The 15,019-nt window shown below is 37.2% G+C and overlaps 1 protein-coding gene across 1 annotated transcript in view; it reads left to right on the top strand.

The window, feature by feature from the left end:
* Positions 1 to 5,388: 5,388 nt before the first annotated feature.
* The window catches only part of KIF27 (kinesin family member 27), a 91,151-nt gene continuing 81,520 nt past the window's right edge, over positions 5,389 to 15,019 (top strand). The window contains exons 1-2 of the mRNA XM_047102838.1: positions 5,389 to 5,741; positions 14,725 to 14,925. Of these exons, the coding sequence (XP_046958794.1) occupies positions 5,444 to 5,741; positions 14,725 to 14,925 (499 nt within the window). The 5' untranslated portion in view covers positions 5,389 to 5,443. The remainder of the gene's footprint in view (positions 5,742 to 14,724; positions 14,926 to 15,019) is intronic.

Below are 15,019 nucleotides of genomic sequence, written 5' to 3'. Positions count from 1 at the left end.
ACCCACTACTTCTGAAAAGCCGTGGGCACAGGATAGAAACAGTATTAGAAGACACTTCTTTTTGATCAGTGACATGGCATCATTGATCAAAGATTCTCTTGCCTTTAGTCAATTTCAAAACTCCATTGAGTATGCCTAAATATTACCAATCAGATTTCCCCTTTCTTTACATTTCTTGGTGGGACAATACACATGCTTCTGGTTACTGCAGTTGACCAGAATCTAAAGTATAAATGCTATGGATTTTTTAAATGCTTAAATTCTTGAATATTACTCTTTTGCAAGCCATATGTTTAAGGGCCTTTATTTCTTGGAATAGAATAGAATTTCATTTCCCCGTGTAGCAAAATTGTTTCCTATTGCAAAAACCAAGAAAGTGAAAATATCCCAGTTACACTCTGCACCTTTTTTTAGCAGTTTTGTTGGAAGTAGTTAGGTTTGACTTAACATAGACTATGACTTTTGTTTTAATGTGATACCATTAATAAACTTGAAAAAGCTAATCTGTATGATAAAAAACTTCAAATATAGATGTTCAGAGACATTTGAGAGAACCAACTCATTCAGCATCTTTGTAGTTTCTTTGGAAAAGTTTCCAGTACCAAGTGACTGTGGAGTCCTATAGGATACAAGAAAGGATTTATCATACATATGAGTATTTTTTCACAGCCGGTTTTAACTAGAATGATTAAAAGTGACAAGGTTGGGTGCATCTCTTTGTTTTGGCCATTACACATAGCATGTTGACTCTGTTTTGGGATTTTACAGCCCAAGGGAGCTGGTATTTTTTTTACTCTCTGAGCTTTTAGTAGACTAATGTATTTGTTACTGTGATCCTTTTCAGACTTTCCCACTCACGAAATTATAATCTGCAGTACTGTTGCAGAGTTTTTTAAAGGCTAGTGAATATTAAATATGTCTTCATTATCATCTCCATAGCAAGTAGTGCCAAAAATGTTATTTTAGTCTGTTAATAGTCTACTAGGTTACTTAATGATAGTGTTCAAGACTCTCCTTCTCGAAAGAGCCCAGCCATACCCCAAACTGATTATTTTTCATTACCTGCACTTGCAAATTATCATAGACTGTTACATTTTCTTTTTAGCTTTTATATGGTGTAAGCTTTATCCTACCAAGACTGAACATTCATGTACAAGTTTTCATAAAAACATATATTTTTATTTCTCTTGGGTATATACCAAAGAGTGGAGTTGCTGGGTCAAATAATAACTCTGTGTTTTTGAGGAACTGCCAGACTCTTCCAAAGTGGCTGCATCATTTTACATTTCCATTGGGAGTGTGTGAAGGTTCCATATTCTATACATCCTAATACTTATTTTGAACTGTCTTAAAAATTTAAATATATTAATATCCTTTTTTTTTGAGAGAGAGAGAGAGAGAATGCGAGCAAGTGGGGGAGAGGCAGAGTGAGAGAACCTCAAGCAGGCTCCACACCTAGTATGGAGCCCAACACGGCACTTGATCTCACGACCATGAGATCATGACCTGAGCTGAAATCAGGAGTTGCTTTTTTTTTTTTTTTAATTGAAGCCTTTTTTTAAATTGAAGTGTAGTTGACACACAATGTGACTTCAGTTTCAGGTGAACAGAAAGTCTAAATGTTATGCTATGCTTGCCACAAATATAACTATCATCTGTCACCATGGAGTGCTATTACAAGACCATTGACCCTATGCTGTACTTTTTATCCCCAAGACTCATTCATTTCATAATTGGAAGCCTGTTATCTCCTACTCCTCTTCACCCATTTTGTCCATCCCCCATCCTGCTACCCTCTACTACTGTCAGTTTGTCCTCTATATTTATGGATCTGATTTTGCTTTTTGTTTGTTTGTTTTGTTTTTTAGATTCCACATATAAGTGAAATCATATGGGGGCCACCTGGCTGGCTCAGTCAGTGGAGCATGGGACTCTTGGTCTCAGGGTTGTGAGTTCAAGCCTGACATTGGATGTAGAGATTACTTAAAAGAAATAAATAAACTTAAAAAAAAAAAAGAAATAAAAAGAAATCATATGGTATTTGTCTTTCTCTATCTGACTTATTTCATTTAGCATAATACCCTCTCGGCCCATCCATGTTGTTGCAGATGTCAAGATTTCATTCATTTTTACAGCTGAGTAATATTCCATTACCTACACACACACACACACACACACTAAAATCTTGGATTGTGAGTAACTTGGTCTGTGAGTGTTGCGCAGGAGGAGCAAACATTTCTCGTAAACTTTAACTTGATAAATGAGTGATGTCTTGCAATACAAGTAGTACATGATGCCGAACATCACATGATCACAGCTGAGCCAGTGGTTCTGATATACAGGTACTTTGGATTACAAGCCTGTTTCTGGAACAAATTGTGCTTACAAACCAAGGTTTTACTATGTATATTTATATCCCCCACATCTTTTTTTTTTTAAGTTATTGATTTTTAGAGAAAGGGTGTGTGTGTGACCTGGGGAGAAGGAGAGAGAAAATCCTAAGTAGGTTCTGCACTGTTAGTTCAGAGCCCAACTTGGGACTTGATCTGACGAATCATGAGATCATGACCTGAGCTGAAATCAAGAGTCAGATGCTTGGAGAGTGTGATGCTAAGTGAAATAAGCCATACAGAGAAAGACAGATACCATATGGTTTCACTCTTATGTGGATCCTGAGAAACTTAACAGGAACCCATGGGGGAGGGGAAGGAAAAAAAAAAAAAAAAAAAAAAAGGACGTTAGAGTGGGAGAGAGCCAAAGCATAAGAGACTGTTAAAAACTGAGAACAAACTGAGGGTTGATGGGGGGTGGGAGGGAGGGGCGGGTGGGTGATGGGTATTGAGGAGGGCACCTTTTGGGATGAGCACTGGGTGTTGTATGGAAACCAATTTGTCAATAAACTTCATATAAAAAAAAAAAAAAAGAGTCAGATGCTTAACCGACTAAGCCACGCAGGTACCCCATATATACCATGTCTTTTTTATCCATTCATTTATTGATTAACACTTGGGTGGCTTCCATAGTTCCATATCTTGGTTATTGTAAAAAATGCTGCAAGAAACAGGTACATATGTCTTTTTGAATTAGTACTTCCATATTCTTTGGGTAAATACCCAGTAGTGGAGTTACTGGACCATATAGTAATTCCATTTTTAATTTTTTGAGGAACCTCCATACTGTTTTCCAGAGTGGCCGCACAAGTTTGCATTCCCACCAGCAGTGCTTGAGGGTTCCTTTTCCTCCACATCCTTACTAACACTTGTTATTTCTTGTCTTTTTGATTCTAGCCATCTGACAGGTGTGAAGTGATACCTCATTGTGGTTTTGATTTGCACTTGTGTGATGATGAGTGATGTTGGGCATCTTTTCATGTGTCTGTTTGCTATATGATGTCTTTTTGATTATAGCTGTGTTAGTGGGGTTAGAGTAGTAATCTTATTGTAGTTTTGATTGCGTTTCCCTACTGGCTAATGATGCTGAGCATCTTTGCCTGTGCTTATTAACCACTTTTATATATTTGAGGAACAAAGCTTTTAAATTTGATTAAATCCATTTTATCTGTTTTTCCTTATAAAGCTTATTGCTTTTGCTTTGGTGTTACACCTGAGAAACCATTGCCAAATCCAACGTTACTAAGAGTCACTCTTGTGTTTTCTTCTAAGAGTTTTATAAGTTTCAGCTCTTACATTTAGGTCTATGAATGATTTTTAATTGAATTTTGTATATGATGTGAGTAGGAATCCAACTGCGTTCTTATGCATGTGGACATCCAGTTGTCCTGTGACCATTTATTGAAAAGTCTATTCTTTCCCCCCATTGAATTGTCTCGGCACTCTTGTCAAAAATCATTTGCCCAAAATATGAGGGTTTATTTCTGGATTCTCAATTCTTCTCCATTGATCTTTTAGTTTGTTTTTTACCAGTACCACACTGTCTTAATTACTGTTGCTTGGTTTTAGAATTGGGAAAATGTGTCCTCCAAATTTGTCCTTTTTCAATATTGTTTTAGCTATTCTTTGTCCCTTGAATTTCCATATGGATTCTAGGATAAGCGTGTCAATTTCTGCAGTTCAGCTAAGATTTTGATAGGTGTTGCATAGAATCTGTAGATCAGTTTGGAGAATATTGCCATCTTAACAATACTGTGTTTCAGTCCATGAACATGAGATGTTTTTCCATTTATTTAGATCTTCTTTACTTTCAACAATCTTTTATAATCTTCAGAGTATAAGTTTTACATGTCTTTTATTAAACTTATTCCTATGTATTTTTTTAAGTTTATTTATTTATTTTTTTAATGCTTATTTATTTTTGACAAGAGAGAGAGACAGAGCATGATGTGGGAGGGGCAGAGAGAGAGGGAGACACAGAATCCAAAGCAGGCTCGAGGCTCTGAGCTGTCAGTGCAGAGCTCGATGCAGGGCTTGAACTCACAGATCATGAGATCACGACCTGAGCCGAAGTCGGATGCTCAACCGACTGAGCCACCCAAGCGCCCCTTAAGTTTATTTTGAGAGAGAGTGTGAGTGGAGGAGGGGCAGAGAGAGGGAGAGAGAGAATCCCAAGCAGGCTCTGTGTTGTCAGCACAGAGCCTGATGTGGGACTCAGTCTCATGAATCATGAGATCGTGACCTGAGCTGAAATCAAGAGTCTGTTGCTTAACTGACTGAGCCACCCAGGCACGCCAGTACTATATTCTTTTTGATGCTACTGTAAGTGGAATTTTTAAAAATTTTTCAGGTCCCTTATAAGTATAGTGGGCAATTTATTTTTTAATGTATTAATTCTACCAGAAGTCTTCAGAAATATTTATACCATATTTTAGAAGTAGAAAAGCAGTGTTTCAGTTAGTTTTGATTATTTTTGAATAATCAATAACTTGGTTTCAAGTTATATCATAGAAATCCTTGAAACTATTTTCATGGATTTATTTCTGATATTTGTGGCAAAAAGATGTTACTTTCCAGCACATAGTTATAAAATCTAGTAAAGGGTTTTCTTTCAACACGGGTGTACAATTATTCGGTTATTTCCTTGTCTTAATTTTCCAAGTCTCCAGTTATTCAGTATTTAGATTAATGGACTGGGAAACCTATTTTTACTACAGAAAGAATGGCACAATAGAATCCCATGCACTTATCACTTTGCTGCATCATTTACCAACTCATGGCCTCTACTCCTTAGATTGTTTTGCAATAAATCCAGACATTTCATCTGTAAATTATAGGTGTATTTTTATAAGACAGATTTACTCTTTGTAACCGACTTATATTGGAGGAAAACCTGCTTTAATGGACTTTGCTTGAGAAGATGGTTAATTTATTAGGATAGAGAAGTCAATAACTGAATTTTGTTTTTATTTTGTTACACAGGAGTCCAGAAATTACATAAAATGGATATTTCTCACACTAGATACTGAATATTAAGTAAAATCTAAGTTGCTATGGAAGAAATACCAGTAAAAGTTGCTGTAAGAATCCGACCTCTGCTATGCAAAGAACTTCTTCATAATCATCAAGCTTGTGTGAGAGTTATTCCAAACACCCAGCAAATTATCATTGGGAGAGATAGAGTCTTTACTTTTGATTTTGTTTTTGGCAAGAATTCCACTCAAGATGAAGTTTATAATGCATGTATAAAGCCACTAGTGTTGTCGCTTATTGAGGGCTATAATGCAACCGTTTTTGCCTATGGACAAACTGGATCCGGGAAGACCTACACCATTGGAGGAGGCCATGTTGGTAAGATTCTCGTCCTACCTTTGACTTTTATTTGAGACACTAGAATCAAGCTAAAATATGACAGTGCCTGACACATAGTAGGTGCTCAGCATATTACTTGAATGAAATAAAGGATAGTCAGATGAGTTCATAAGACCATCATCTTTGAAAGATTTATTTTTAAATATTGGTGTTTTAGTCAACAGTTTTTTTATTGTATTTGCTTGAGGAAACAAGTTTAAGACAATGTTCAGTGTTCAGCCCTCTCCATTTTTTTCCGGTCTTATTGAGATATAATTGACATATACCATTATATTAGTCCAAGGTGTACAATATAATGATTTCTATACATGTATATATTGCAAAATGATTACCACAGTAAGTTTAGTTCACATCGATCACATCATATAGTTCTAAATTTCTTTTTCTTGGATAAGAACTTTTAAGAGCTAATATTTTAGCAGCTTTCAAATACACAATACAGTGTTGTTAACTGCAGTCACCAATATTGTATATTATTACATCCTCAGAACTTAGTTATAACTCAGAGTTTTTACATCTTGACCACCTTCACCCATTTCCCCCACTCCTTGCCTCTGACAAACCTTTGTCATTTTGAACAGAACTTCAAGTAGAAAGAAATGAGTTAACATGACCAGATTTTGGTCTTTTAACATAGTCCACTTGTAAATATCAGAGTCTTACAACCAAGACTTAGAGGCAGTAGGTAGAATTTGTTATGTGGTTTAAAGTGTCTTTTTTCCCCCTATTTTTTAGCCAATTTTTATTTTTTCAGCTTTATAGAGGTACAATTGACAAATAAAATTGTACGATATTTAAAGTGTGCATGGGGCGCCTGGGTGGCGCAGTCGGTTAAGCGTCCGACTTCAGCCAGGTCACGATCTCGCGGTCCGTGAGTTCGAGCCCCGCGTCAGGCTCTGGGCTGACAGCTCAGAGCCTGGAGCCTGTTTCGGATTCTGTGTCTCCCTCTCTCTCTGCCCCTCCCCCGTTCATGCTCTGTCTCTCTCTGTCCCAAAAATAAATAAACGTTGAAAAAAAAAAAATTTTAAAGTGTGCATCATGATGATTTGATGAATGTAAACGTTGTCAAAGGATTCCTCCAATGTAGTTAACACATCCATCACCTCACATATAAATACAGATTTCTGTTTTAAGTACTGAATATTTTAGAATATAGTTTCTGCTGCTTGTAATTATAGTTTGGAAAAGGTGAAATTGTTAGGATTTTTGGTAGAGCTGGAAGGAACCTTGAAAATCATCTCTCTTTATTTATAAGTGAGGAGCTCCAGCCATGGAGCAATCACTGAAGGGCTTGCTCAGCTAGAGGGCTAGTGACAGCTGGGATTGAATGCCAAGTCCTCTTTTTTTTTTTTTTTTTTTTTTAATTTTTTTAACATTTATTTATTTTTGAGAGAGAGACAGAGTACACTAGGGGGATGAGGCAGAGAGAGAGGGAGACACAGAATCTGAAGCAGGCTCCAGGCTCTGAGCTGTCAGCACAGAGCCCGACGCGGGGCTTGAACTCACGAACCGTGAGATCATGACCTGAGCCGAAGTCGGATGCTCAACCGACTGAGCCACCTGGGCGCCCCGCCAAGTCCTCTTTTGAGGACTTGTTTACTGTATTGATTTTTTTTTTTTACTAAATGCAAACTTTTGAATGTTGTACATATATATGTATTATTGTCTAAAATTATTGCTACGTTCTGTATACGTGTAATGACTCTTAATGTATTTTCTACTTTCCTGCTTCTCAAATATAGAATATGTGACTTTCAGAAACATCTCTTATTACGTGTAGGGACTGGTGAGGGGTAGAGTTGGAGTCTGGCTGAGTTGAGGAAGCCCTGATTGCAAAGATTAAATGGAGAGGCCGTTAGTGCCCAGTACCCCCCCACACCACCATTTTTAGAATCAGTATGACATAGGATTAAGAGGTTAAAGATACTAGGTTATTTTAGGGTCTCAAAAAATTCAAATTTTCTGTTATAAGTTGTGGGTTTTTTTTTTTGTTTTTTTTTTTTAGGGCTGTAGCCCCTTTTTTAATTGGCAAATGTTTTGTGATCTTTAAGACTCAGTATGTTTTACTAATAGGAGTTATGTTTCGAGCTTGGTGACTTAAGTATAGCTATATTGTTTTTTATTAAGAAGCCATACATACAATTTTAATTCTTTAAGGGAAAAAGTTATTAAGTTTATCTATTCTTGGGGCATCTGGGTGGTTCATTCAGTTAAGTGACAGACTCTTAATTTCGGTTCAGGTCATGATCTCACTGTTTATGAGTTCGAACCCTGCATCAGGTTCTGCACTGACAGTGCGGAGCCTGCTCGGGATTCTCCCTCTCTCCCTCTCTGCCCCTCCCCCTCTCTCTTTCTCTCTCTCTCTCTCTCTCTCTCTCTCTCTCTCTCAAAATAAATAAATAAACTTAAAAAAATATTATAGCTGCTCTAAAGTACTTTATACTTGATAACACCCTTAGAAACAGTTTTTTATTTTATCCCCTCGGTTTTCTTATTCTTTTTATTTTTTTTAATATATATTTTTAAAAATGTTTAACGTTTATTTATTATTGAGAGACAGAGAGACAGAGCATGAGCAGGGGAGGGGCAGAGAGAGGAGGAGACACAGAATTGGAAGCAGGCTCCAGGCTCCAAGCTGTCAGCACAGAGCCTGACGTGGGCTTGAACTCATGAACTGTGAGATCATGACCTGAGACGAAGTTGGACGCTCAACCGACTGAGCCACCCAGGCGCCCATCTTTTTATTTTTTAAAAAAATCATTTTTTTTCCCACCATGTTAAGTGTACTCTTTAATCCCCATCCCCTCTTTCCCCCATCACCCTACACACCTCCTGTCTGGTAACCGTCAGTTTCTTCTCTATAGTTAACAGTCTCTTTCTTGGTTTGTCTCTTTCTTTTTTCCTTTGCTCATTTGTTTTGTTACTTAAATTCCACAAATGAGTGAAATTGTATGGTATTTGTCTTTCTCCGACTGACTTATTTCGCTCAGCAGTACACACTCTAGCTCTATCCATGTCCTTGCAAATGGCAAGATTTTATTATTTTTTTATGGCTGAATAATATTCCATTATATATATCTGTGGTATCGTCTTCATCCATTCATCTATTGATGGATACTTGGGCTGCTTCCATAGTTTGGCTATTATAAATAACACTGCTATAAACATAGGGGTTTAAACAAAGGGGTATCCCTTTGAATTACTGTTTTTGTATTTTGGGGGTAAATACCCAGTAGTGCAATTACTGGATCATTAGGCAGTTCTATTTTTAAGGTTTTGAGGAAACTCCATACTCTTTTTCCACTGTGGCTGCACCAGTTTGTATTCCCATCAACGGTGCAAGAAGGTTCCTTTTTCTCTACATCCTTACCAACACTTGTTTCTTGTGTTGTCGATTTTAGCCATTCTGACAGGTATGAGGCAATATCTCATTGTAGTTTTGATTTGCACTTCCCTGATGATGAGAGATGTTGAACATCTTTTTTTTTTTCTTTTTAGTGTTTATTTATTTATTTTTGAGAGAGATAGAGTACGAACAGGGGAGGGGAAGAGAGAGGGAAGCAGAGAATCCCAAGCAGGCTTCACGATGTCAGCACAGAGCCCAACATGGGGCTCGGACTCATGAACTGTGAGATCATGACCTGAGCTGAAATCAAGAGTCAGTTGCTGGGGTGCCTGGGTGGCTCAGTTGGTTGAGCATCAGTCTTCGGCTTAGGTCATGATCTCACGGCTTGTGGGTTTGAGTCCCATGGCAGGCTCTGTGCTGATAGCTCAGAGCCTGGACCCTGCTTTGGATTCTGTGTCTCCCTCTCGCTCTGCTCCTCCCCCACTCACGCTCTGTCTCTCTCTCTCTCAAAAATAAATAAACATTAAAAAAAAATTTTTTTTAAAGAGTCAGTTGCTCAACTGACTGAACCACCCAGGTTCCCCTCGAGGATCTTTTCAGGTATCTGTTGACCATCTGGATGTCTTCTTTGGAGAAATGTCTGTTCATGTCTTCTGCCCATTTTTAAATTGGATTATTTGTTTTTTGGGTGTTGAGTTGTATCAGTTCTTTCCATATTTTGAATACTAACCCTTTATTGGATATCATTTGCGAATATCTTCTCTCGTTCAGTAGGGTTGCCTTTTAATTTTGTTGATTATTTCCTTTGCTGTGCAGAAGCTTTTTATTTTGATGTAGTCCCAATAGTTTGCTTCTGCTTTTGTTTCCCTTGCCTCAGGAGATGTATCTAGTAAGAAGTTGCTATGGCCAATGTCAGAGAGATTAATGGCAGTACTCTCTTCAAGGATTTTTGTGATTTCAGGCCTCACATTTAGGTTTTTAATCCACTTTCAGTTTGCTTTTGTATATAGTGAAAGAAAGTGGTCCAGGTTCATTCTCTTGCATGTAGCTGTCCAGTTTTCCCAACATCATTTGTTGAAGAGACTGTCTTTTCCCATTGCATATTCTTTTCCTCCTTTGTTGAAGATAAATTGACCATATAATTGTGGGTTTATTTCTGGGTTTTCTATTCTGTTCTATTGATCTATGTGTCTGTTTTTGTACCAATACCATACTGTCTTGATTGCTATAGCTTTATAATGTAACGAAGTCTGGAATTGTGATTCCTCCAGTTTTGTTTTTCTTTCTTTTTTTTAACATTTTTTTATTAAATTTTTAAAATGTTTTTTATTTATTTTTTGAGAGTGAGAGACAGAGTGTGAGTGGGGGAGGGGCAGAGAGAGAGGGAGACACAGAATTCGAAGCAGGCTCCAGGCTCCGAGCTGTCGGTACAGAGCCCGATGCGGGGCTTGAACCCACGAACTGTGAGATCGTGACCTGAGCCGACGTCTGATGCTTAACCAACGAGCCAACCCAGGCACCCCCCTTTTTAAAAAATTTTTAAAATGTTTATTTATTTTTGAGAGAGAAAGAGAGAGAGAGGCAGAATGCAAGCAGGGGAGGGGAAGAGAGGAAGGGAGACACAGAATCTGAAGCAGGCTCCAGGCTCTGAGTTGTCAGCACAGAGCCTGACGTGGGGCTTGAACTCATGAACCGTGATACCATGACCTGAACTGAAGTTGGATGCTCAACCGACTGAGCTACCCAGGTGCCCCCAGTTTTGTTTTTATTTTTCAAGATATCTTTGGCTATTTAGAGTCTTTTGTGGTTCCATACAAATTTTAAGATTATTGTAGTTCTGTGAAAAATGCTGTTGGTATTTTGATAAGGATTGCATTTAATGTATAGATTTCTTTGGGTAGTATAGACATTTTCACAGTATTTGTTCTTCTAATCCATAAGCATGGAGCGTCTTTCCATTTCTTTGTGTGTCTTCAGTTTCTTTCATCAATATTTTATAGTGTTCAGAGTACAAATCTTTCACCTCTTTGGTTTAGTTTGTTCCTAGATATTTTATTTTTGGTGCAATTGTAAATGAGATTATTTAATTTTTCTGCTGCTTCATAATTAGTGTATGGGAATGCAAAAGATGCCTGAACATTGATTTTGTATCCTGTGACTTTACTCAATTCATTTATCAGTTCTAGGAGTTTTTTTGTGGAGTCTTTAGCGTTTTCTATATATAGTATTGTGTCATCTGCCAGTAGAGTTTTACTTATTCCTTACCAATTTGGATTTCTTTTATTTCTTTTTGTTGTCAAATTGCTATGGCTGGGACTTCTAGTACTATGTTGAATACAAGTGGTGAGTGTGGTCATCCTTGTCTTATTCCTGACTTTCAGGGGAAAAGCTCTCTGTTTTTTACCATTGAATATCTTGTTGGCTATGGGCTTTTCATATATGGCCTTTATTTTGTTGAGATATATTCCCTCTGGACCTACTTTGCAGAGGGTTTTTATCATGAATGGATGATGTTCTTTGTCAAATGCTTTTCTGCATCTGTTGAAATGATCATATGGTTTTTATCTTTTCTCTTACTGATGTGACATACCACATTGATTATGTTGCAGCTTATAAACTACTCTTGCATCCCAGGAGTAAATCCCACTTGATTGTGGTGTATGATTTTTTAAAATATATTTTTGAATTCGGTTTATTAATATTTTGTTGAGGATTGCATCCATATTCATGAGAGATCTTGGCCTGTAGTCGTCTTTTTTGTGGTGTCTTTATCTGGTTTTGGTATCAGGGTGATACTGGCTTTATAGAATGAATTTGGAAGTTTTCCTTCCTCTTGTATTTTTTGGAATAGTTTGAGAAGAATGGATATTAGCTCTTTTTTAAATGTTTGGTACAATTCACAGTGAAGCTGTCTGGTTGTGGACTTTTGTTTGTCGGGAGTATTTTGATTCCTGATTCAATTTCATTGTTAGTGATTGGTTTGTTCAAATTTGTATTTCTTCCTGCTTCAGTTTTGATAGATTATATGTTTCTAGGAATTCATCCATTTCTTCTAAGTTGTCCAGTTTGTTGGCATATAGGTTTTCATAATATTCTATTACATTTGCTTTTATTTCTATGGTGTTGGTTTTTATTTCTTCCATTCTGTTAGTAATTTTGTTTATTTGGGTCCTCTCTCATTTTTTAAAGGAATCTTTCTAGAAACTTATTCCCTGGCTCTTTAAAAATTATAATAATGTGCATTGTAAAAAGAATTGCAAGTGATGCTTAAGAAATTAAATTAGGGGTGCCTGGGTGGCTCAGTTGGTTAAGTGTCAGACTTTGGCTCAGGTCATGATCTTGCAGTTTGTGAGTTTGAGTCTGGCATCGGGCTCTCTGCTGTCAGTGCAGGGCCCACTTAGGATCTTCTGTCTTCCTCTCCTGCCTCCCCCATAAAAAAATGAATAAACATTAAAAAAAAAGAAACTAAAATAAATGAAAACTAGTCTCATCCCAAGGAAATAACCATCTGATGTATAGTATTCTAGAGTGCTTTAGACATTTTTCTAGGCATTTTACAAATATGCATGTAGTTTTATTCTTTTTTTTTTTAATTTTCTTTTTTTTTTTTTTGAACGTTTATTTATTTTTCGGACAGAGAGAGACAGAGCATGAACGGGGGAGGGGCAGAGAGAGAGGGAGACACAGAATCGGAAACAGGCTCCAGGCTCTGAGCCATCAGCCCAGAGCCCGACGCGGGGCTCGAACTCACGGACCGCGAGATCGTGACCTGGCTGAAGTCGGACGCTTAACCGACTGCGCCACCCAGGCGCCCCACATGTAGTTTTATTCTTGTTGTTTTGTTTAATGAATTATTATACCATTATTTCTATAACTTTCTTTTTGCATTTAACAATATAAAGTATTTCATTTCTTCACTTTTGTGTCATAGAAGTTTACTCATTTTTTCAGACTATATAATATTCTACAATTGGAATGGACCATAGTTCCTCCATTCCAGTTTTTATTTATTTCTGAGAGAGAGATAGAGTGTGAGCAGAGGAGGGGCGGAGAGAGAGGGAGACACAGAATCTGGAGCAGGCTCCAGGCTTTGAGCTGTCAACACAACTATTTTGTTATTTTTATTTTACTTTATTTTTTTAATGTTTACTTTTGAGAGAGAGAGAGAGAGCAGGGGAGGGGCAGAGAGAGAGAGAGAGAGAGAGAGAATCTGAAGCCGGCTCCGGGCTCTGAGCTTTCAGTGCAGAGCCCAATGTGGGATTCAAACCTACAAACTGTGAAATCATGACCTGAGCCAAAATTGGATGCTTAACCGACTGAGCCACCCAGGCACCCCTGCTGTCTGATTTTTAACTAATGCTGTTTTTTCCTCCTATAAATAATTTATTGAGCATTTGTAGTGCCTAGGGCACCATGCTAGGCCCTGAGGCAGAATAATCTTTTTTTTTCAATAGGATGCCTATTTAAACTAATAGTCATTTTCCTGCTTCTCAGAACCTTGGATTTACTGACTTGTACCAGAAACTAGAACATTCTCTAGAAACTTTTGTGTGTTCTTTAAATAACATACAATAGCTAAATGATAGCTGTTGATGTATAAAACTTTACAAGTTCTCTCTCCGAAGCTGTGTCCGGAATATAAGTGTAATGTTGAAAATATGGCATTTAGGTTACCAAAATACCTATTGAAGCTTTATGATAAATATTTGAAATTCAGTGTTTTGGTAAGTTTTGAATTATTGTGTTTTGTTATCTTTTGAAGTGGGAAATGAATGAGCTGTTTCTAATCGACTTTATTTTCTGGGTAATCTACAATGTGTATATTGCACTGTAGTTCATAGGTAATGCTATTGGCTAGTTCCTGGAAACTCTCAAAAAAGAATCTTCACTCTCTCTTGTATTAGAAAAAGCTACAGCTTCCTTTATTTGCCACACGATGGCAGTCTTGCATCTTAAATTAGGTGAAAGGTAGTCCAAGTTAATAGAGGTTCACATTTTCAGGATGTTTGTTGCCAAAAACCTAAACATTGGTAATTTTCAACCTGGAAGCTAGTTATTTTTAAGGTTCATTTGCAAGCCAACCCTTTGCGCTTGAAACGTATTTTCTATGGAACAATGCTACAAATGCTGGGTAGGTTTCTAAATTAACCTAACTTATTTAACCTTAAGTCCCAATTTGTTCTTTGACTTGTTTCACACTTTACCTTGTAATTTTTAAAACTATTTAAAAAATTGTTGGGGCGCCTGGGTGGCTCAGTCGGTTAAGCGGCCGACTTTGGCTCAGGTCATGATCTCGCGGTCCATGAGTTTGAGCCCCGCGTCAGGCTCTGTGCTGACAGCTCAGAGCCTGGAGCCTGTTTCAGATTCTGTGTCTCCCTCTCTCTGACCCTCCCCTGTTCATGCTCTGTCTTTCCCTCTCTCAAAAATAAATAAAACGTTAAAAAAATTTTTTTTTAAATTGTGGAAACTTTTACACATCAATATTATATTTTACAGTTTTAAAAAATTTGTAATATAGAGAAATGTAAGAAAATAGATGTATACATTATAAATTTGGGGTTTTGGCTTTTCTTATATTTTAATTTTCAGATGTCCTTTCTTTCTGTAAATTTTTAGCTTCAGTTGTGGAGGGTCAAAAGGGTATCATTCCTCGAGCTATCCAAGAAATATTTCAAAACATCTCTGAAAATTCTAGCACTGACTTTAATATCAAAGTGTCTTATATAGAAGTATATAAGGAAGACCTAAGAGATCTTCTAGAATTGGAAACATCTATGAAGGATCTTCACATCCGAGAAGATGAAAAAGGAAACACAGGTAAATAGCATTGACTGCCTTCATTACCAAAAAGATGTGATTTAATTCAGTTTCTGGATATATTGCAAAGAATCTTTAAAACAGACATAGAAGC

Source organism: Lynx rufus, unplaced genomic scaffold (assembly GCF_022079265.1).
Source record: "Lynx rufus isolate CCGP_SWC_20201006 ecotype Redwood Valley unplaced genomic scaffold, mLynRuf1.p SCAF_10, whole genome shotgun sequence".
Lineage (NCBI taxonomy): Eukaryota > Metazoa > Chordata > Mammalia > Carnivora > Felidae > Lynx > Lynx rufus.
Note: the sequence above shows the minus strand (reverse complement) of the source record. Positions and strands in the feature narration are given on the sequence as shown.